Here is a 21,873-nt window from a genome sequence, read left to right as displayed (position 1 = left end):
AAGTATCCTGCCTAGGAAAAGCAATCAATGATGTTAGGCTGCATTTCCAAAGTCAAATAGAAAAATGGTGATGTTTTCTCAGTATTGTAGGATGTTTAGTGCAGATTTTTATGCAAATTGGTCCACATGAAGAACAAACTAAAGAGCTCAGTTTAAGACATGAACATTATTTTTTGCAGACTGTGGTATCCCTCACAGTATCTTGTGCTTCCTGCACACTAATTACAGTGGTTTATAAAAGCTCTCAAAACAGGCTCCCACAAAAAGGGTCCTGACATTTCAGTCCATTAGCAAGCTTTGCCTCATAGCCACCCACATGAATGATCATCTCAGTGCTCAATGTTGAACACATTGGCCTGAAAGTTCAAAGCTTTCCTATCTCAGCTTTAACAGAAAATACTTAATATAACTGTCCAGATCAGAAACAATACAATTCTAAGCATTTTATCCTACTATACCAGACTTACAAAAGAGTGTCAAGCGTTTATCAAATGTTATGCATTTCCCCATCTTAAAATCTAAATTAAAGGTGTTTATTAGGCAGGACTTCGTATATTCTCCGGTTTGAAAACACAATGAAATTCCAGGCCAGAGTAACCCAAATTTTGTATTAGCAAAAGCAGGATCTTGTAACCTGTATATGTTATGCAAATTAAGCACTTCTGCACAAAACTGAAAACTCTGAATGCATTATTTTGCCTGTACTTGCCATGGGGTGGGACAAGATACTGAGCAGGGCACTAACCACAGGGAATCCTATGGAATCTCACTCTTGCTGCTTTGGAGACTACATAAACATTGCTCACATATCTTCAGTCACAAACACTAGAAATTTGCTTATAAAAAAGGGGAGTCATTGAGATGCCCCAGAAACTAAGTTCTGAGCACAGTATCTGCACTTGAGCAAAATCACACAATATACAGAAGCCCTGCCCAGGTTAATGATATGAGTATATAGTGGAATGAAGCCATGGATTAGGTGGTAACACATAGAGTATTATAAGCTGTATTCATGCAAATGTATGCAGAATGATCTGATATTTTTAAAAGGACAGCCCTGGATGTTATCTTGTTCAGGAAGAACCATGGAAGAAATTAGTGGAACCAGCTATACCTGATTAATGCCAGCCAGCCAGCTTCACAACCAGCATTGCTGGGATGCGGCAGGTCGCCACTGGGAGTGTCCCGGATAGCATCCCACCCTCTTAGTTCGGTAATTATTTTTTTGTAGAGTGCCTCTTTTGTAGGTTGATAAGTCTGATGGTACTCCTTGGTGAGAGGAAGGAGTACCAGGAAGGAGTGTGTGCTGGTCTACCCATCTGTGTGATTGATGGGTGGCAATTACTTTTGATATTTTATATGTTTCTGTCAGTGAATGGTTCCATTGTCTCCTGATGTTTTTACAGTACACTTTTAGTAGTGGAAGTAGTGGTTGGTGATAGTGGTTGGTGATTGAGTGGGAGATACTGGAGTGACTGGATGGATGGCGTGTTTATGGATGTTTGTGAGGTGTAGGAACAGAATGGGATGAGTAGTGAATATTGTATGATTTATGTAGATGCAAGGCAGAATTTGGCTATGATGTTGGTGGGGTGAGTGCCTTGGCAAGAGGGAGGCTGAAAAGGGAAAGGATCCCTGACCCTGTGCTGCTATGTGTTTTCTTTTTCATGTTATTGTTTTATATTCTATTGTAGTTTTGTATTATATTGTATTGTAGCTGCACTGTTTAAAAATAACAAATACTATACACACACACACTGTATTTATTTTTGCAAACTGCTTAGAGACTTTTAGTATTAGTGGTATATAAATATATGAAATAAATATATGTAAATAAAAATATGGTGCCATATGGAAGCATATAATGAATGTGGCTCCATAGGAATTCCCAGTAACGACTTCCGGGAAGGGTGACTTCGCTTGTGCCTGCTTTTGGGACGGGCTCCCGCCTCAAAAGAAGCTTATTCAGATATAAATCAGTCAGAACGTTTTTTTTTTGACTGATGAAATTTCTCCCGGGCAGGGAGAAACGTAGAGATCAACCTCAAAAGCCTGTTTTTGTTGGGAGGACTGGATTTCATTAATTTATGAGATAAGGTCCAGCCAACAATGCCGGACGGACTTTCTAACAAGCTCTATCTGCTTAAGCGATACGTTTATCTTTTCTTTAAAGAGAGAACGGACTAACAGGCAAGCACCCTTCTTTCTATTATTTTTTTTACTTGGTTTAAATTGTTACAGCAAAAGGAGATTTGTCAGATTGATCGGCTTTGGACAACTTCTGGGTGAGATATAACTCTTTTCTGTTATTCACGAAATTAACAGCTTATCTCTGTTTCTGTCGCAAAAAGCTGTCCTGGAAGTGCATTCTAAAGATAATAAACAGAAGAGGGATTTCTATTCCTGATTTCTATTCCGAGGAATATTATATTGTCTGGGACTATTCTCTTTTTGGTCTATTTTATTTTGACGAATCTGCTTCTTCACGACGCCACTAATTGTTTTGATGCTGGCAACTAAATTTGTTTTGCATTCTTGAACATAGAGAGATAAGGCAGGTTGCTCTGTTTATACTGTGATGTCATCAAGCCTGGAATATTAACCCAATTGTTGCTGAAATAAGAAGTGGTTCTTCTTTATTTTTATTTTGCTTTGTTTTCATGGTTTTAAAAATGGCAATCAAGAAAGTGGCTGAGAATCTGGAAGTAACTATGTTTCAGAAAATAATGGATGAGATTGAGATAACGAAACAAACCCTGCAACAGGGTAGTAAGGAGCTGAAAATGGAACTGAGCAAAATGACGCAGGAGCTTAAAGAAATAGGGGATCCTGTGAGAGAGGAGAATGAGATCAGAGATGAGAAAAGAAAAAATAAAGGGAAGATACAAGCCCTGGAGATTGGAACAAATGTGGAATTGGAAAAAGATCTGGAGTTTATGGATTTTAGAAATAAAATCTACTGTTTGGAATTTAACGTTATCTCTGAAGAAATTAATGAAGATATTAGAGATAAAGTTATCAATGGCTTGGATAATCTTCTGGACTGGAATGACGTGATGGAGCTTGATATAGAGAAAATCTATGGAATTAACTGCAGCCATGTGACAATGGAAAAACTCTTAAGAGATGAGCCAGTGCATTCTGTAAAAAAGAAGAACACAGATATGACTTTACAACAGTATTTCAGCAACTTATTCAGAATGGATGGCAAGAAAATATTTGGGATAGAGGAAATTCCCATCAGACTCTTATTATATGACTATGGTTACAACAGCAAGATTATTATGGAATACTGATAATGGAAGATTGGACACTGAAATTACTGGACTTAACAGGACTATTGAAGATGGAAGATGGAACTAATAGGGATAATGGAATAATGGCTATTGAAATTATTGGACCTAACAGATTCTGATGAGATGGATTAATCGAAATGTTTATTTGGACTATGGTTATGACAATAAGATTATTATAATTATTAACGAGATGGATTAATTGACATGTTTATTTGGAGAAAAATTGATAGATATATTTCTTAAAGAATTGAAACCTCTCTTTGACTTTTTGTGGAAAGAATAAAGTAATGTTTATGAGATTTGATGATTAATTAAGATAACTACTGGAGGAAAGTGATTTTATAATATGATTTAAGAGACAGGATTGTTATATATTGTAGACCTATAACTGATTTGATATGTGACAAATGGGAAGTCAACATTTTATTTTTTTTGTTTAATCATTTTTGTTTTGTTTTGTTTTTTGTCTTTGAATGTTTTATGATTTTGTTTTGTATGTTTTATGAAAATTTGAATAAAAATTATTGTAAAAAAAAAAAAAAAAAGGAATTCCCAGTAACAAGTTCAGAAACTGGGGTTCTGTTGCTGCACAAATCAACCGACTCCCATGTGGCAATATTACAAACTACATGCAAGTCCTTTGTAGCACAGTTCCCCTAAAATGTGAAACTGTTGCTATGCAACAACAGTTGCTATCAGATCTGTTCAGATATATGCCTATGTTATGTTATCAGACTAATAATTCCCCTCTGGTTGTTTTATTATACCATCTCTCTGAATATTATTTTTAAACTAAGCATCTGCCACTTAATGAATGAGTTCACTAAAATTATCAGCAAGGTTCATGTGTCTTTCTTATCTGTTTTATATGATTGTATCTATCTCTGTGAAAGCATCCCTCTCATGTCCAAGGCAGGTGGCACAGATACTACCATTTTAGTTGACTAATACATATGTTGTGGATTCTTACCCAAATATGTATTTTGATGTCCAACATGGCAGTACATTTGCCCTGTGGTTCTGCATACCTTCTCTGAGGACAGCTAATTCTGTCGGCCTCTTCAGTAGGATAGCAATCACATCCAACAAACACAAAGGGCAGAAAAACAGGTCCTCAGTGGAGAATGTTTGGAAGGAGGTACTGCCAGAGCAGTGAATCTGCCAGAGCAGATGCAGTGGAAAGCCACCTGTTGATGGGTACTTGCTGGCCATGGGGGTGAAAAAAACTGATTGACAGACTGTGCCACACTAGTATTTCTCTTGTGGCACTCTGGGAATTAGTGACACATCTGTTGCTTGTTGAGTGACTGGCACTTACCATCTTGGCTGCAAGCTCCATACAGTTTAATAACATGTGGATGGTTGACCTGTTTCAAAAGATTGAACTCTGAAAGCAGATCTCTCAGCTCACTTTGGGAAGCATTTTCTGCAGAACAGAGCAATAAATGAAATCCAGTTAATTAAAAAAACTATTCCTATAACAGTAAAACAACATACTGCCTAGATCACTGGTACTTACGGGCTGCAAATGAGCATACTATATAAATCAGGGTAGGGAGGAAACAGTCCTGTTTTTTCAGGAAATGATTAAAAAGGCAATGCAACAGCCTAGCCATTTTTCATTAGAACCTTCCATTAGGTGTTCAGCTGTCACAGATATTAAATAAACAAAGTTACATACAAAGCATACCCACACTACTTGTTACACATTAAGATATATGTAGCCCACCTGCTGAAATTCCCTCTTCTACACAGCTGTTAACGGGACTGGAGCTGTGCCCTCCTTTGCACCTGGTCACCCTAATGATATTTTCCTGACCTATCTTTGTACCATATTATACAAAGAATACAAAAGTGGACACTGTGAAGTTAGCAATGAGCTTAATGGTTTCTGGTGGCTGGACAGGTGAAACAGCCCCAGACAACTGCAGAAACATATAGTCATGGAGGAAGAAACAATGGATGAGGTACAAGTGATCACAGAAGGGAAAGTGTTTAGATATGTTCCAGAGGAAAATAACATATCCATTCAGTTATTTGCAGACCAACCAATGCTAGTGAATAAAGAAACAATATATTTAGAACCGGATAGCCAATATGGTGCTGTTCAGATGTTATCGGATTCCAGTTCACATCAGCTCCAGCCATCATAGCCAATGTTGAGGGATGATGGGAATTGCTGTCCAACTACATCTGGAGAGCACCATGCTGGCTACCCAATTTACAATATTGAAAGAAGTAGTTATGCTAAGGGAAACAGACATGAAGGAAGTACTTCTGTACCAGCTTCATCAGGGCTTTTCTCCCTCAACTGTCATCTGGTAGCAACCATTACAGCAGGATACCTCCCATAGGAGAGATGGGGAACAGAGACTTTCCATTATTCTGCTGAAAGACCAGCTCCATAGGGCTCCTTCTGTCCCTGACTCTTTTCATAAAACCCGAACACTGTAATATTATCCTTAACAAATGGTGCCAGAGTTTGCTGTTTTTCTGATCCTTCTCCATCAGGTTTTCCTTTTATGGAAAGTCTTTTAGACTGTAAGCCTGGGGCAAGGACTGCTTTGTTTTAGATGTATGTAAGCCACTCTGAGATACTTTTCAGCTGGTATAAAATACTCAAAATGAATAATATAAGAGAGATCAGAAAGTGCTTCCTTGGATTTCTACCTACATGGTACACCTCCTTTTGTCTGTTCAAGTCCAAAGAAGAGGAAACTGAGGAGCATGAAGTGAAACATACTTGTATATTTTCATGAAAGAACTCAAAATTATCTTGAAAATACATGTCCCACTAGATTCCTCAACTGACACCCACCTTTAACAACAACCCCTCGTGTTTCAGCCCTGACTTTCTAATCATTCTATTGCCAAGGAAGATGTAGGCGCTACAGAATGAATGTAGGTCAAACTGTTGCTATCCTAGCTCCAAAGTGGGTGTGTTCTTTGGTGATTTTGAGGATCTTGCCTGGAAGAGTTACTGAGGTGGTGTGGCAAAAGGGAATGGTGAGAGCTACCTGAGAAATTTAAGGTCCTTACATTACAACACTGAAGTGATCGAACTGAAATCACTCCTTTTTTAGTAATCCCTGCAGAAGATTCATCAATGAAAAGGCATGCGCATTGCTAATATTCCTTTGTTCTTAAGGAAGAAGCACTGCAACTGTGTACTGAACAGAATCTTGAAGCAGTTGCTGAGAATCTTAAACTTGTTCCTTGCACTGTACGCATGATTATTATTTATTACTGATTGTGGAAAACCTGGCTTGCTCCTTCTTGGTCACAATATTAACTAGGTGACAAGCTGATGTCATAATGGATGTTTGAGGTTTAGAAGATTCTGTTGGGTACAGAGATCTCAACTAGATGATTTTCAGCTTCTTCATAACTTTAAACTCATTATTTTTCATCACTTTTTCTGTGTCTCCTACCACTTTGCAGAGACAGGCATAAAACTTACATGGATATTCTAGGCTTTCTCTGTTTTATCAAGCCAGGAGCTACACTGTTTTATTTCACGGTCTGTGCCAATACTTGTACCTTCAGTCAAATCTGATGCTGCAGAAGGCAAGTCAACTCCGATTTCTCAAGGGATTAACAACATCAGGAGATAACAAGGATAATTAGAAGAGTGAAATATCATGGAAGTGGGGATGGAAAGTCCTGCCATTCCCTTTCTCCTGCCCTTTACTGTCTCCCATCTCTCATGATTCACTCTCCCTGCATTACTTTTCCCTTCCCTTTCCCTCATGAGCTGTAGCCTAACCCCAACATGCTTGGGAAAAGAGAGGTCACATTGCATGGTGTCCTTGGCATATCAAAGCTAAGAGTTCTCTGACTGTTCTGCACACAGGAAAAGCAAGGAACAGGAGGAAAGGGAGCAATGGGTAAATCTGTGGGTAAGCTGGCCTGCCTGTCCTTTCCAAGCTATACCTGTCACACTCTGCTGTGACAAACCAAATATGTTGGAGTATGATAGAAGATAAAGATCTGGCCATTGCATATTGATAAAGTTAGAAAGAAAGGTTTGATGGGCACATTATTTGGTACATTACTCTCTCACATATTATGTGACACAACAAGCACTGTTTTTATACTTTAAGATACCTGGTGGAAGGAACTCAGCTACAGCTGAAAAGTGCAGTCAGCATTCTTAGAATGCTCTTGAGATGCCCTTGAGACAATTTAAGTGAGTTGCTTGGCTTAAGTCAAGCTGTCCTTGTGCCCCTGTGGAAGTGACTGCCCTTATCAATACAGGACCAGAAAAGGTCAGAATATAAACAGAATGCTTTAGGACATCTGGCTGGGATGCTGGTGGAATCTGAGTGCCACTGGGCAATGTTTTGCATTCAAGCTAGACTTCTGTCACATGTATTAAGAAATTACCAAATTATTTGCAATCTTTCCAGGCGCTTACAGAAAAAAAATACCTTTTAGCATTTTGACTGCAACAGTAGTATAGCCAGCCTTTCCCTTAAGCCTGAATGCAGTTGCCTTGACGACTTTTCCAAATTCTCCTTCTCCAAGTGTCTTGCCAAGCACCAGGTTCTTCCGAGGAAATTCCCACTTTGGGTCCTCCTGTGGCGAAAAGAAATGAACTCTTATGAGATAAAAGACTAGCGACATTTGACAGGTGTATTTCCCTCTCTTTGTCACTCTTTGATATTGTTGTCAGCCTGTCTTCTCTCTGGGTCAAATAGGGAGGGATGGGGGAGGGAAGACCCAATACTTTGGGTTAGTGGAAAAATACGGGTCACTTTCCACTGTAGATGGATGAAACTGTCAGGTTTCAAGTTTCCCTCATTTTTCCAATCTTCAGTTCACCCCATTTCTGTAGAAGTTTGTGATTTCCAAACAAATCTGCATGACAATTTCTCAAATATATTCTTTCTGTTTGCAACTTCCCCTAATAGATGCATTTTATAAGCAATATCCCCAATACATATATTTAATGAATTTTTGTACATTATTTTCACTAAGCATTTTTGTGTATTTTTCTGTAATACATGTTTTTCTGCATGCATTCCTATTTCGGTTGGGGAGCTGCATTGCAAAATTCAGAAAAGTGCAATTTAAAAGGATAGCTGTGTTTTGCGTCACGTAACTGAACAAACTACTTCCCACTCAAGACAGACTCCTGCTCACCCACGTGTATAGAGTCTCCCCTTGGCTTTATTGCCAAGGTCTCTGGAAACTCAATCACAGTAAATGCTTTGTACTAGAATCTTCCACTGGATAATGGTAACCAGTGAAAAAATTGGTACAAACTGGGTCACAATGAACACATCCAGAATGAATAAAATTGCCCATTAAATGTATGCTCTTGGTGGATATGTTTACCATTTTAATTTTTGATAAATATTCTGGAGGGAAACAAATATTGGGTTGGAGGAACCTTGGACACTTTACATAGTATTCTCTGTGCAAAATAGGTGGGTGCAAAATAAAAACAGCTCTTCCTTTGGTCCATACTTAGAGCTCCTATTATTAATTGGCATTGTCAGAATTAGGTTTGGGCCATGGATAGCCATATCAAATCTGAGGACCCAGATAATTCCTGAGATGAGTGGCTTGAGCTAAAAGCAAGGGAAGTTGGAACTTGAATGTAGAAGCAAAATACATTGTTGACCAGGCAAAAAGAGACCAGAACTAAATACTAGTGATGTGCTGAAACCTATTCTCCAAGTCGTTGAAAGTTTTATTCCCCTGCTTCATTTGCAGGGGATTTTAGAATTTTGGTAGAATTACTGTGAGCATAGGGTTGAACTTATCTTAATGTTGCAAGATGGCAGACAGTGGTGTGTGTGTTTCCCTTCCATTAAACATTTCTCCAGCACTTTTCAGTTTCCCTTTTGCTTCCTAATCTGAAAAAGCCCCATGGGAGGATTTACCTCCAGACTATAACAGGAACCTGGGGAGATAGCTACCAAGTGCCTGAGATCAGACTCCTGCTCACTCGTATGTGAACAGTCCCTCCACTTGACTAATTCTGTTTTTAAGAGAAGTCCATCCTTTTACCTTAAAAAACTTTCTGAACTGATTCATTTAAAAGTAGAGAGTCTTGACTTTAAAAAATGGAAAAAACCCAGCTGTCAGGCACATGATAGGAAGAAGTCCAGCAGAAGGCGTCATAGAGTTTGGGGACCCAATCTGCAGAATGCAGGCCATGGGAGAGATGACTTGTAAAAAGAAAGAACACTCACAAAACCTCTTGGCCACCTTGACATTAAGGTAAGCACAACAAAATTGTTGCATCCCACCCATGAGAATTGCATTGAAGTTTTCTCTCCCCTTTGATAATTTTTGAATGCAATTTCTTTTTGTATTAATTGATGGTGAATGGTTGAAAAACCACTTAAGATTTTTTTGGCAAAGTAATAATTTACACCAGAACTGCAAGGGTGTCAAGGGGAGGGAACAAGGGGACACTGCCCCCCTGGAATTCTAAATGTAATGATGGATGGAGTGGGTTGCCAGTGACCTGTAGTAATAATTCACAGACCTTCCCCCCCCCGGAAATATTTTTGCCAACTCTCTTGCAGACCTGGCCAATCCAGAGGCTTGTTCTGCTTGCCAAGCACAGTTGCTGAAGTTACACACTCCTTCTGCTCATGAAGAGGGTTCTGAGGTCTGAGAACACAGAACACATGAAAGCTCACTGGACTAGGTCCCAGTCCTGTGGTTCCCATGCAGTGACCCTTTAAAAGACTATGAATATACATGCATACGCACACGCAAGTATACATGTTGTTGGCAATTAGAGAGGAATTTATCTCAGCTTTCAGCATCAGTGGTGCCAGAAGTGAGGACTAAATACTCTTTGAAAAAATATTTTACCCTGATTTATTAACCGGAAGAGAAGGGAGGGTCCTTTTTAGTATTCAACTATTCATCTCGGACAATTGCCTTCCTGTTATGGGAATCTATCAAAGCCTGACAGTCACAGAACAGTGATGGCTGTATAAACCAACTAAGAAATAAAAGCAAACGGCACACATGCTTCTATGAAAGTATCATCTCCTAACATCTAAATATATCTCCTAACATCTAAACGGAGGCAAATTAGCTGCACAAAAAGACAGTGTTTCACTGGCAAGAGCTCTCCAAAACGCCTCCAATATTGATTCCACATTGTGCAAATACTCACAACTCGGAGACTATAAGAGGGACTTTGGAGGTTGTGACACTAGCTATTCATACTAAGCCTAATGTTCCTGGCACTGAGCCTTCAGTCTCTGTTATTTTAATTTCATTTTACGTATGTGCACCAGATCACTATTTAAGCAGAATTCTGTTTTGCTTATCCATTAACCGTTAAGTGAACAACCTTCATTTGGGCACTATTTTCACATAGTTTTTTTGCTGGGACTTTTATGGTTGGCAGCTTGTGGATTTGTGTCTGTGATTATTTGATGCCAATGAAGATGTTGTACAAGTTTCAAGAATAGTATCGCTGTTATTGTCACTCTTCAATTTTATGCAATTTATGTATTACCTCACCCTATTCCAAGAGCCCAGGGCAAATACCACCCTATATGAATTATGTACAAGAGACCATGTTCTTTAAGGGCTCACACCCATTATTCCTGGCTTTCTCACATGGGCAGTTGGTTTTACATGCCATCATGGAAGGAGGAGAGTCATTCCAGCTAGTCTAGTAGCAGGTGCACAATTGGTACCTCCCTCTTCTTTCCTTTACATAAACAATGTGCTTTATAATAGTTAAAATCCTCTTCCTTATATCCCTATGAAATCCTAGTTTCCCTTTTTATAGAGGAGGAACTGAGACCAATTGTGTTCCCACTCAGAGTCTGTGACTGAGTAGGGACTTCAGCACAGCATACCCCTCAGAACCATAACCATACCAGGTTGTCTGGTGCAAAACCAGCATGCAACTCTCTTACACACTGCCTTTAGTCAAGTCATTGCTATTGGTAGCGAGGGTCTCTCTTTGGGAAATGAGAAGTCACCCTCCAGGGCAGAGCCCCTTTTTGGAAAACGGAAGGGAACCAACATACAGCATGTGGTTCTCCCAGTCCATGCAACTCCTCCCTATGCCAGATTTTGGGTGTAAGGTTGTTCATTGCAAGGCTGTTTGAAGTCACCCTTCCCCTTGGAATATGAAAGGAATATCTGCCAAGGAAGCAGCAGCAGCATGTAGCCCCTGACAGTCCCAATCTGACACGGGAAGGATGGCAGGGAGCTGGGCAAACGGCTGGGGCTGCGTGACTGCCAGTTCACCATTCCTGGCTTAATTGCAGAGCTTGGAAAAGTTACTTTTTTGAACTACAACTCCCATCAGCCCCAGCCAGCATGCCACTGGATTGGGCTGATGGGAGCTGTAGTTCAAAAAAGTAACTTTTCCAAGCTCTGCTTAATTGGTAGAATTATCTGTACTGGAACATACGAACAATCATTGTAAAGAAAAGATCAGGATTGTGGGTGACCACAATGACAACCATTTTTTTTTTTTAAAAAAGCTGCTATTCATTTGCCTTTTTAAATGCTGAAACTTCTCAAGCAAGCAAATGAGCTTCACACATTACCCATGTATGGCTGATACAGCCGTGACAGGGAGTTGCCTAATGAGGTTGCTAGGAAACATTAAAACAATTAGTTGCAGGCTCTGGAAGGAACTAGTTAACTGTAATCTAATTGTTCATTCCTGTAGAACAGGCGATCGTTTATGGGTCCATACCAAAGGACATATAACTAACAAACAAGCTATTGTACTAGATGGAACAACCACAGAATTGAATGGAACATTTTCTATTCATAAGGGTCTAATTTTCAAACAGATAAACATACAGCAAGATGCTTTCCAAGATCCCAAGTTCTGTATGAATACTGGCCACATGCAAAGAAAGGAAACTGTGCTAATTACATTAACAGACAGTATTATGCATAGGAACTTTCTTTCTGTCACAGGCTGCACTGCTTCAGGGGTAGTCTTGTAGGGAGTTGCATGCCAACAGCATGTAGAATTGGTGCCAAAATGGGTGCAGCTAGAGCCAAATGAGGGTAAAGCCATTCTTCTCTCTTTCTGCCATCCCCCCTTTTCTCTCTCTCCCCATTCCTCCCTGCCCAGTGGATTACCAGGAGAAGGACAAATTACTCTTGCCAGAAGTCTGGACTGATCTTCCGTCCATCCACTTCTGCTTCCCCACTCCCACCCTCCTTCTCTCCTTTCATGCTTCCTCCTATCTGCATGAAATTCAGCTGAGGGCCACTTGCAGCCACAGATTCCCTATCCATAAGAAGAGCCTGCTGGATCAGGCCAGCGGCCCATCTAGTCCAGCATCCTCCTCTCGTAGTGGCCAACCAGATGCCCATGGTCTGCAAGCAGGACCCAAGAGCAAAGAGCACTCTCCCCTCCTGCGGTTTCCAGCAACTGGTTTTCGGAAGCATATTGCCTCTGATAATGGAAGCAGAGCATAACCATCATGGCTAGTAGCCATGGACAGCCCCATCCTTCCATGAACTTGCCTGATGCTCTTTTAAAGCTATCTGAAGCTCCCACTGCCTCTTGAGCGAGCAAATTCCATAGTTTAACTATGTGCTGGGTGAAGACTTTCTTGTGTCTGTTCTGAATCTTCCAACATTCAGCTTCCTTTAATGTCTATGAGTTATACTGTTGTGAGAGGAGAAAAAATTTTCTCTATCCACTTTCTCCTTGCCATACAACATTTTAAACACTTCTGTCATGTCACTTGCCTTTTCTCTAAACTGAAAAGCCCCAAATGTTGCAACCTTTCCTCATACGGGAGGAATTATATTGAGCATTCTGAATGTTAAAAGCTTCACAGGCATTTTGTGGCAGGAACTGGAAATAAAAAGGCAAGACACATATAGGATAAACTAGCACCACTTTTTGACTACAACTCAATATTGAGAAATTCAAACTAAACTAAAGAGGGAAATGAGACAATGTGCGAGAAAACTATAACTCTCAATCAGGCTCCTAAGCCTCTCCATACTGGGCAAGGCTATCCCGCAGGGAGTCACGCTGGGCTTAAGTCCAGCTTTTTCCCTCTGCCACATCCCCTGGGGTGAACAGGAAGACCTTCCTGATTCACACCCCTTCAAAGTGTCAAAACACCGCATGAGTGACACAAGTTAACCCCAATAGTGATCCATACCCTGCCCCCAGGACCTCACAGTCTGGAGAGCAAGTCTCTGGATTCACTATTCACTTTAAAAGTGCCTCAGGCACCATTCCTATTCACCTCCTCCCTGTCTGCACATACCTGCCAAGTAACCACAGCCAATTAACCTAATTATCCAGCACCTACTGCTAACTGCACCAACCAAGGAATACAGTATGGAGAAGGCAAAACAATCCCCATCCACAAGCCAATCGCAGATGAGGAAAAAAAAAAACCTACTTGGTACTATCTAAGGTGACCAGCTAATCCCATACTGGAAACCGGGAGGGTGGGCTGGGTGCCGTGCTCTAACAGAGAATGAGGGAGAGGTCTGGGTGGAAGGGCCTTATATATCCTCCACCCCCCACTCCCTGGTGCTGGCATATTTGCATGCAGGCACCGGAAGTGGCCCCTTGCCAGACTTCCTGTCTTGCTGCAAATGTGCTCCTACCCAGAAGGCTTTCAGCCCTGGAGGGGGGAGTCCTAATCTTGTCACAACATCCCTGTAAGGTAGACCAGTATATTGTTATGCTGCAGACATGAGTCTGAAACTGTAAGAGGGTGGCTTGACTAAGACTAGCTAGAGATCTCACATGCACCAACTACTTGCCCTGGATGAAGATGTACATCTGCCTCAAAAGATGCATCTAGGCTTAGATGAGCATAATACTGCAAACACAGGTTTATATCAGCATGCATACTGGCTGTGAATATGGAAGCAGATCTTCTTTTCTGGACTGGAGTGGTAGGACATAAGCCCCTAAATAGCTTAGTCAGTACATTAGGGATGCAGAAAACTAGTTGTATCAAAACACTTCTGTTTCCCTTCAAAACTCCTCAGGTGTTTTGCCTTTTGTTTTAGGCAAAACTTTGGCAACAACTCTGCACAGCTTTTCATCATGCCATGATGTTAAGAGGCACAGACAAGCGATCTAAGACACACTCGACTATCAAGCAGTTCCTTCTGGAGGCTTGCCATTGCATCGGTGGCAGTAGAGGGATACAGAACTAAATATATATTTGCTTTAGATATGAACATGCTATCTCCTTTGAGCCTTCTGGAGAGGACTGATTAAAAATATAAATAAATGAATAAAATTTTCCCAAGATGTGGAGAAGGGATGTGCTAGAATTCTGCTGAATTCAGATTTGATATTGAATTTTGCATTGATTCTCTATCATTGCAGATTGGATTTTTATGCAGCAATTTTTAAAAAATAATTGCCTCTAAAATATCAATATTAAGAACTATAATTTTATCAATATTTCCATTCAAAATATCAATATTTCCTTTACAACTATCAATATTAATATTTTTTTGCGAGAAAAAGAACTGGACCAGTAAACGCAGCAGCTAGCAGACACACAACGAACTCGAATCAATACCAGCCTGTTAGGCTGACGGAATGCTTTCAGACCAGCACCGGCCAACTGATCCCATGCCTAGTGTGGAGAAATCACTTTTTAAAATGTGTTTACTGAGACAGGGTTTGTTTTCTCTACAATGTATAAGAGTTTACTGTGTTATGTCAGGATATATGAAGGGTTAAGTTTAAGATACTAAGTATCTGTTAGTGGAAAGCAGTTGACAGTACATGAGACTGGCTTGGGGGAAGCTAGGTTCTTTTAATGCTGTGTTAAAGGGTTCTAAAATTGCACTTATGACTGGCTAGTTAGGTACTTCTTGGTCAGTCATTGGATGCAAAAAGTGGTCTGATTAGGTGGGGGGAGAATTGTACAGCAGTCAAATCTGATTGGTTGAAGGGTAGGCTGGCTGAAACATATATAGGTCAGCTCTGCCACTATTGGAAGAGAGAGAATGTTGTCCAGAAGAAGGAAGAGAAGGCAGAATTCTGGAGCCAAAGCAGGTGGAAGTGCCAAGGTAGAAGATGGGTAAGCGGATAGGAAAATCCTGTATAATCTTCCCTAAAAAGAGTGAAATCACTGGCTTAAGACAAAGATTGACAGAGATTGCACTGTGAGCAGGGGCGTCACTACCAGGGTGCGGACCGCACCCAGGTGACACCATGAGGGGGGTGACACCCAGAGCCGCCCCGCCCCACACCGCTGCCCGGCAAAGGAGCCGAGAAGTGCTTCGGGTCGGCGTCGGAGCAGCCAACTCCTCCTCTGAGGCCGGCAGGCGGGCGAGACCGAAAGCAGGCGCCCTGGAGCGTGTTGTGAGTGCACACGCGTGTGAGCGTGCGCACACAGGGCCAGCCACCCCCATCCATGCACCTGGGAGGGCGCGTGCCAGAGGTCCGCACTCCCGCTAGTGACGCCGCTGACTGTGAGCAGTGAGACAGAGTTCAACAAAGAGCTTCTGGAGCCAACCAGAGCTGCCTGCAAGCTTGGCTGACAGAAAGCCCTCTGTACCCAGTGGTGGTGAGATTCACTAACTGGGGAGAAGGAGCTAAGAGTTTCACAGGAGGAAAGCTTTACAAGCCAGTTCTGTGCAACCTTCTGTATTTACAAGCAACTGCTATTTAAAGTAACAATAACCTTATTTATTCTATTTAACATTAGGGCAAACATAAGTCGTACAAAAACAGTAACCAAAATTTTAAGTATAGTATTTATTTTATTTTACCCAATGTAGTTAAAAACAAATAAAGAATAACATGATGCTCTTATTTACCTAAATTGTGAGTGTGGCTTGTTTTACACCACATTCAAAGTACTACAGCTACTAGGTTATAGATTCAAGACATTAGTAAATAGCAGACAGTAAAGACACATGGTAGCAGTGGTTAGAAGGGAAATTTGAAGAGGTTTGAAAAATAAATGGTGGGAGTAAATGAGGAACCCTTCCACACACTTGGTGAATCAGCAGTGGTAAATGAAAGCTGATTCTCCACATATTTAGTGGTGCTGTTGTGACATCAGGAGGAGCAGTCCTATTCTAAACCATTTTTCCACACAGGTTTGTTGGTGTGTTCCCATTGTGCCAATTGGTGCCATGTTGGGGTACTAATGTTACAAAAGGGGCTGGTGAAGGGAGAGTTCTAATGATGCTGACAGGTGACTCGCAAGCACAGACAAAAACAAATTTGGTGTGTCCCTTTGCACGGGACATTTTGCTTCCCCATCCCAATTTTTTGTAACGTTGCTTAATTTTTTCTAGATGAAATACCCTCTGATTATGGAACAGCTAAAGCTCCATTGTGGTACCCTGAATGATAAGTAGCTGAAGACTTGAAAAACTTACAGGTATTTTAAATGTGTCTACTGACATTTGGTTCTCAGAGTCTATTGATGGTCGACGAACGTTAGTAGATGAGTAGCTTATAGGGTAGGATTGAGCTGGGCGGCGGAAGGTCATCTCTGCTGAAGCAATAGGTGGCTTTGGGGAATTCTTGTGATAGCGATGGATGAAGTAGGAAGAAAGAAGCACTGAAATAATGAAGGACAGCAGGACTCCCCCTGCGATCACAGTTTTGCACATTTCATCACACAATGGGTCTGTAGATAAAGAAGAATTTAATGAGGCCACTTGTCACCATTTTTCTTTTTTTACGCTCCACTCAATAATCACATTTACAGCGTATCTGCAAAAGCAAATATTAGGAGAAACCAACATAGGGAGACCTAGCTGGTGGTTTTGTTTGTCGCCTGGGTGCCTACTGGGAGGAAGGGAGGGATATAAATTTAATCAATCAATCATTATTATTATTATTAACAGCAACAACAACAACAATAGTGTAGAGGCACACCTACATCAGTTCTCTAGCTTTCCTTCAAACGTTAAAGCTGCTCTTACTGTTGCTAACAAATTGTCACGCTTGCTGCCTCAAATCATCAGGCTGTATTGATCAATCCTGCCAAATCAGGCCACCTGTAGCTTGAGATACTTCCTTCTGTATTTAAGTTTTTTCATTCCCCCACACCTCAGCTTTTAATTCTCTTCAATCTCTCTTTTGATCAAGAGTTATTAAAGGATAATGCCAGCTGTTACGTAAGAAAAATGTCCTTGGAAAATTAAAAGTTCTTGCTGTTTCTTAATTTTTTATTAAGAAAATGATTTTAAAAAAATGATAATCTAAACAGCACAATCATTATCTCAATATTATTATTCTTTCTATTTATATAGCACAATCAGTGTACATGGCACCTAAAAGAACAGGAGCGGGTCTATACATTACTTTCATCACGAGGAATTTCCCAGCCTCTGGAAACAGATTTTATCAAATGAGCTGGAACCATCATCTTATGAATGGCTGCCATTGACACGGACTGGGGGCATGGAAACTCACAGCATGATGGCCCCAATTTATGCAATATGTTTTGCTTCATAGTATAGCCAGGGAGACGCTACTGGAGGGTAGGAGGGAGAGGATACCCCAGCTGTTAACTCTCTGGCATGTAGAATTCAGAATTCACAGCAAGCACACAATTACCTTAAAATGACCTCAGGTCAGTCAGTAAGGGGATGATGGTAGGCAAACGTGGAAGTTTACTTCCATTTCAGAATGCAAGAGGATGATCATGCATTGGAAAGTTCCCCTTCTTTAAAATCTCGTTCCCTATTGATGCTTCCTTGCCAGAGAGATGATGAAATAGTTGAATCAGCTCTAGACTACCCTTGACACACTATCCTTGAGACTCCATATGTGGTTGTGTATTGTATGCATCCTTCCATCCTTTGTTGATGTTATGTGCCTGCAAGTCGATTTTGACTTATGGTGACTCTATGAATGTGCAACCTCCAATAGCATGTTATTATACTTAAAAAAAATGTGTCAGCATACAGACTTTTACCTATTCAAGATTAAAATGTTATTATAACAGTGTTGGAGCATTCAATAGCAGAAGTAAAAAAATCAGTAAATAAATTTCAGGCTTACCTCTGATATCATCTTTCTCACAATAACAGCTAATTCCTGGAAAGCAGTGACAAACTCCGTGTCCTTCTTTGATTCCATTTCCATTAAGGCCTTTGCGATGGCCACCAACGATGTTGGTCCCTAAATTAAACACAGATGTAATCAGGCTCCATTCCATAGGCAGGGCTCAGTATATCATGTCAATATGTTCTGTGGGTTTATTCTGTTACATGTCTGAAGTTTCATTTCAACAGGAGAAATAAAGCCAGGTGAGAAAACTGGCATCTAACTTTGGGGTTTAGCTCTAAGAAGACTGCATGAGACCTCATTTTGTGTGCTCATTAAGATGATTATCAATTGCTGCTGCAGAACAGCCAGCCTTAAATATGACGTTAGAGACAGACATGAAATGGAATTCACACTGGCCTACAGATTTGCTGCATATGCAAAAGCAACTATGCCACTGCTAGCTGTAATCCTGCCCACAGCTATGGCATGAGTAAGTCCCTTCAAATCAATGGGGTTTATCCACATGCAACTGTGAGCAACAACCTATGCATGGAATACACTGCTTCCTAATGTCACAGTGTCATTTTAGATTCCTACATACGTATCTAATGTTTGTGTCAGGGCTGGTAGTCTGAAGGCAAAGCAAGACAGACTGATGAACTTAATAAATGGGTAAGGATGAACGCAAACAGACTAGCAAGGTGATGTTGAAATGACAGTAGGGAAGAGGTAAACAGAGCAATAGTTAAGGGCAGCATGATAATTGCTTGGCGTTTTTTACCCAAAAGATGAGGTGCTGAGGAGCCAGAAGAGACTCAGAGGCTTTATATATAGCAGGGTGAAACCCCATTGGCCCCTTATCTCATCTGATACCTGCATGAGGATTTTTAATCAGCATTTTAAATGAGTGGAATTTGATCTCAAACATTTTATATGTTTGTAGAGTTGTTCGGCGTTTTTTTGTTTCGTGTCTATGTTGCATCCTGGACCCCTAGTACAATGGGCTATTTATTTATTAAAGGTATACCTTGCCTGTTTTCTATAAACTTTAAGGAGTGTGCCATAAACTCAAATAATCCATTTAATCAAATATGATTTTTAACAAGCCAAATACTACAATTACAATAAAAAGATAGTCTTTAAAGAAGGTGTTGAAATAATAACATTTTAGTGCTTCCAAAAGGGTGGTAAATAGGTGGAGACAAATTTTATAAGAAAGGTGGGTCCACAGGGTGGGGCTGCAACTGAAAAGACCCTATTCCACCTGCCCTGTAATCCTAAGCAAGGTCCCTTCCTGTGGCCTCAGAAAACAGGCGAGACTATATGAGGCAAGGGGAGAATAAGCTTATGAACAATAGCAAGCAGCAACACAGTTTTTCCTCGTCTGTTGATACTTACCTCCCACCACCCACACTGTGTGCACATGTTGTGATAAAACCTACCTTCAAGTATTTTTAAAAAACTGGGTTTGGGTTCCCTAACCCATGGTGTCATATGTTTTCCTGCACTACAGACTAATACTAAGGTGAGCAATAGTTGACATTTGTTTATTATGGCAGAGCTTATCCCTAGTTTTTATCAGAGGCAGGCTGGAAGCTACCAAGAGGCTAATGCAGCCTCTCTTTCAGTACATAGTTGATGTAGGTGCCATAGTTGTAAAACAAAATTTAGTCCTCAGATGAAATCTCTAGACATTCTAGCACTTGCTGTGACCCCTAATGCCATACATCATTGCAAGTTAAGTGAAATGTCTTAGACTGCTTGCATCTTGCAGTGGTGAGCGGGCTTGTGTGTTCCAATGAACCCTGTGAGTGATGCCGTCGGGAGTCATGTATTCCCAGCAGGGTCATTCATGGCAGTAAGGTCAAGGGAGAGGAACCAAAGAACGATCCAAGACAGTCCTCAACAGCAGAACAGGCGGAGGATAACAATGTGTACGTTACAACAGCTGTGAAGGCTGATGAAGGCTGCAGCAGATAAAAGACTTCCAATCGTCGTGGTATCCATGCCATTGGATCAAAGCCTTTTTCTGTCAAGATTGTGTGTTGATCGTCGTGCACCGATATACCCACATAAAACAAATTCACACACAGGCATCTTCCAACCAAACCAAAAGTCCCATGGCGATCGGCGAATGGCAATGGGGGCAGGACTGTGAAATCCGGAAGCCCCTAGTCATGGACCGGCACACGGGCAGTGGATACAGACTCAGTCGTCCTGGCTCAAGGACCGAGGCAATTGAGTAGTTTGGCAGCTGTATCCGCGACTGAGCAGTCCTATTCAAGATCCACTCTGCTCACCCCGCATGGGAAGGGGGCTAGAAAAGGTTCCCTAAACATAGTCTGCCTCATCTCTCTCCCTGACTGGATCACCGCGTCCAGTGGGGTCACCACTCAGTGGTCGCAAAAGACAAATGAACTTTGGAATGTGGAATATATGGACATTGCTGGACAATACAGACAGTGAACGTCCTGAACGCAGGACTGCCATCATCACGAGGGAGTTGAGATGTTTTAATACCGACATAGCAGCACCCCAAGAAACTTGAAGAGCAGGAGAGGGACAACTGAAGGAAGAAAAAGGAGGTTACACCTTCTTCTGGAAAGGACTGCCTGAACAAGAACGACGAATACATGGAGTAGGCTTTGCTATAAAAAATGATCTTGTGAAGCTCTTGTCAGAAGTTCCTACTGGCATTAATGAACGACTCTCAACTCTCCGATTAAAACTTGCCAAAAACCAGCAGGCAACTATTCTAAGTACTTATGCACCAACATTAGATACTGATGATGACATCAAGGACATTTTTTATACCCCGCTGGACACCATCTTATCAGAGACACCTAAGGAGGATAAAATTATTCTCCTGGGCGATTTCAATGCAAGAGCTGGGCGTGACTTTGATTTATGGCCAGAAACCACTGGGAAAGAAGGAGTTGACAATAGCAACCTGAATGGAGTTCTACTTCTGACTAAATGTGCAGAGCATAATCTTGTTATTACAAGCACACTATTTTGCCAGAAAGATAAATTTAAAACATCATGGAAGCACCCTCGGTCGAAGCACTGGCATCTCCTGGATAATTGTCCGTGCCAGAGATCGTCGAGATGTACTCCTCACCAGGGCCATGACGAGTGCCGATGACTGCTGGACAGATCACTGATTAATTCGATCCACTATGGCCTTTAATATTGTTCCTCCCCTAATTTGCATGAAGTCAGCAAAGCCATTAATCAAAGCAAGAATAACAAAGCTAGTGGACCTGATGGGATTCCAGCTGAAGTCTTTAAAGAAGGTGGGCCTGAATTTACACAACAACTTCATCAGCTCATTGAAAAAATCTGGATGAGGGAGGAGATCCTGGAGACTTTAGGGATGCCATTATTATCACTCTTTTCAGGGTGACAGAACAGATTGTGGTATCTACAGAGGCTTTTCTCTTCTAGCTACTGCAGGTAAAATCCTTGCAAGGATCCTTGCAAATCGCCTCCTACCTATCTCAGAAGACATCCTCTCTGAATCCCAAAATGGTTTCCGCCCTTCCAGGGGGCAGTGGACATGATCTTCACTGCACAACAGCTTCAAGAAAAATACAGGGAGCA

General features: G+C 41.1%; 1 protein-coding gene across 2 annotated transcripts in view; it reads right to left on the bottom strand.

The window, feature by feature from the left end:
* The window catches only part of RET (ret proto-oncogene), a 157,879-nt gene that overhangs the window by 21,268 nt on the left and 114,738 nt on the right, over positions 1-21,873 (bottom strand). For both annotated transcript variants that reach the window (XM_061634950.1, XM_061634951.1), the window contains exons 10-13: positions 18,283-18,402; positions 16,647-16,900; positions 7,727-7,874; positions 4,615-4,722 (exon numbers count right to left, since the gene is read on the bottom strand). In XM_061634950.1, the coding sequence (XP_061490934.1) occupies positions 4,615-4,722; positions 7,727-7,874; positions 16,647-16,900; positions 18,283-18,402 (630 nt within the window). The remainder of the gene's footprint in view (positions 1-4,614; positions 4,723-7,726; positions 7,875-16,646; positions 16,901-18,282; positions 18,403-21,873) is intronic.

The sequence above is a fragment of the Rhineura floridana genome, chromosome 7, assembly GCF_030035675.1.
Source record: "Rhineura floridana isolate rRhiFlo1 chromosome 7, rRhiFlo1.hap2, whole genome shotgun sequence".
Classification (NCBI taxonomy): domain Eukaryota; kingdom Metazoa; phylum Chordata; class Lepidosauria; order Squamata; family Rhineuridae; genus Rhineura; species Rhineura floridana.
The sequence above is the reverse complement of the archived record's forward strand: the minus strand, read 5'-3'. Positions and strand labels throughout refer to the sequence as shown.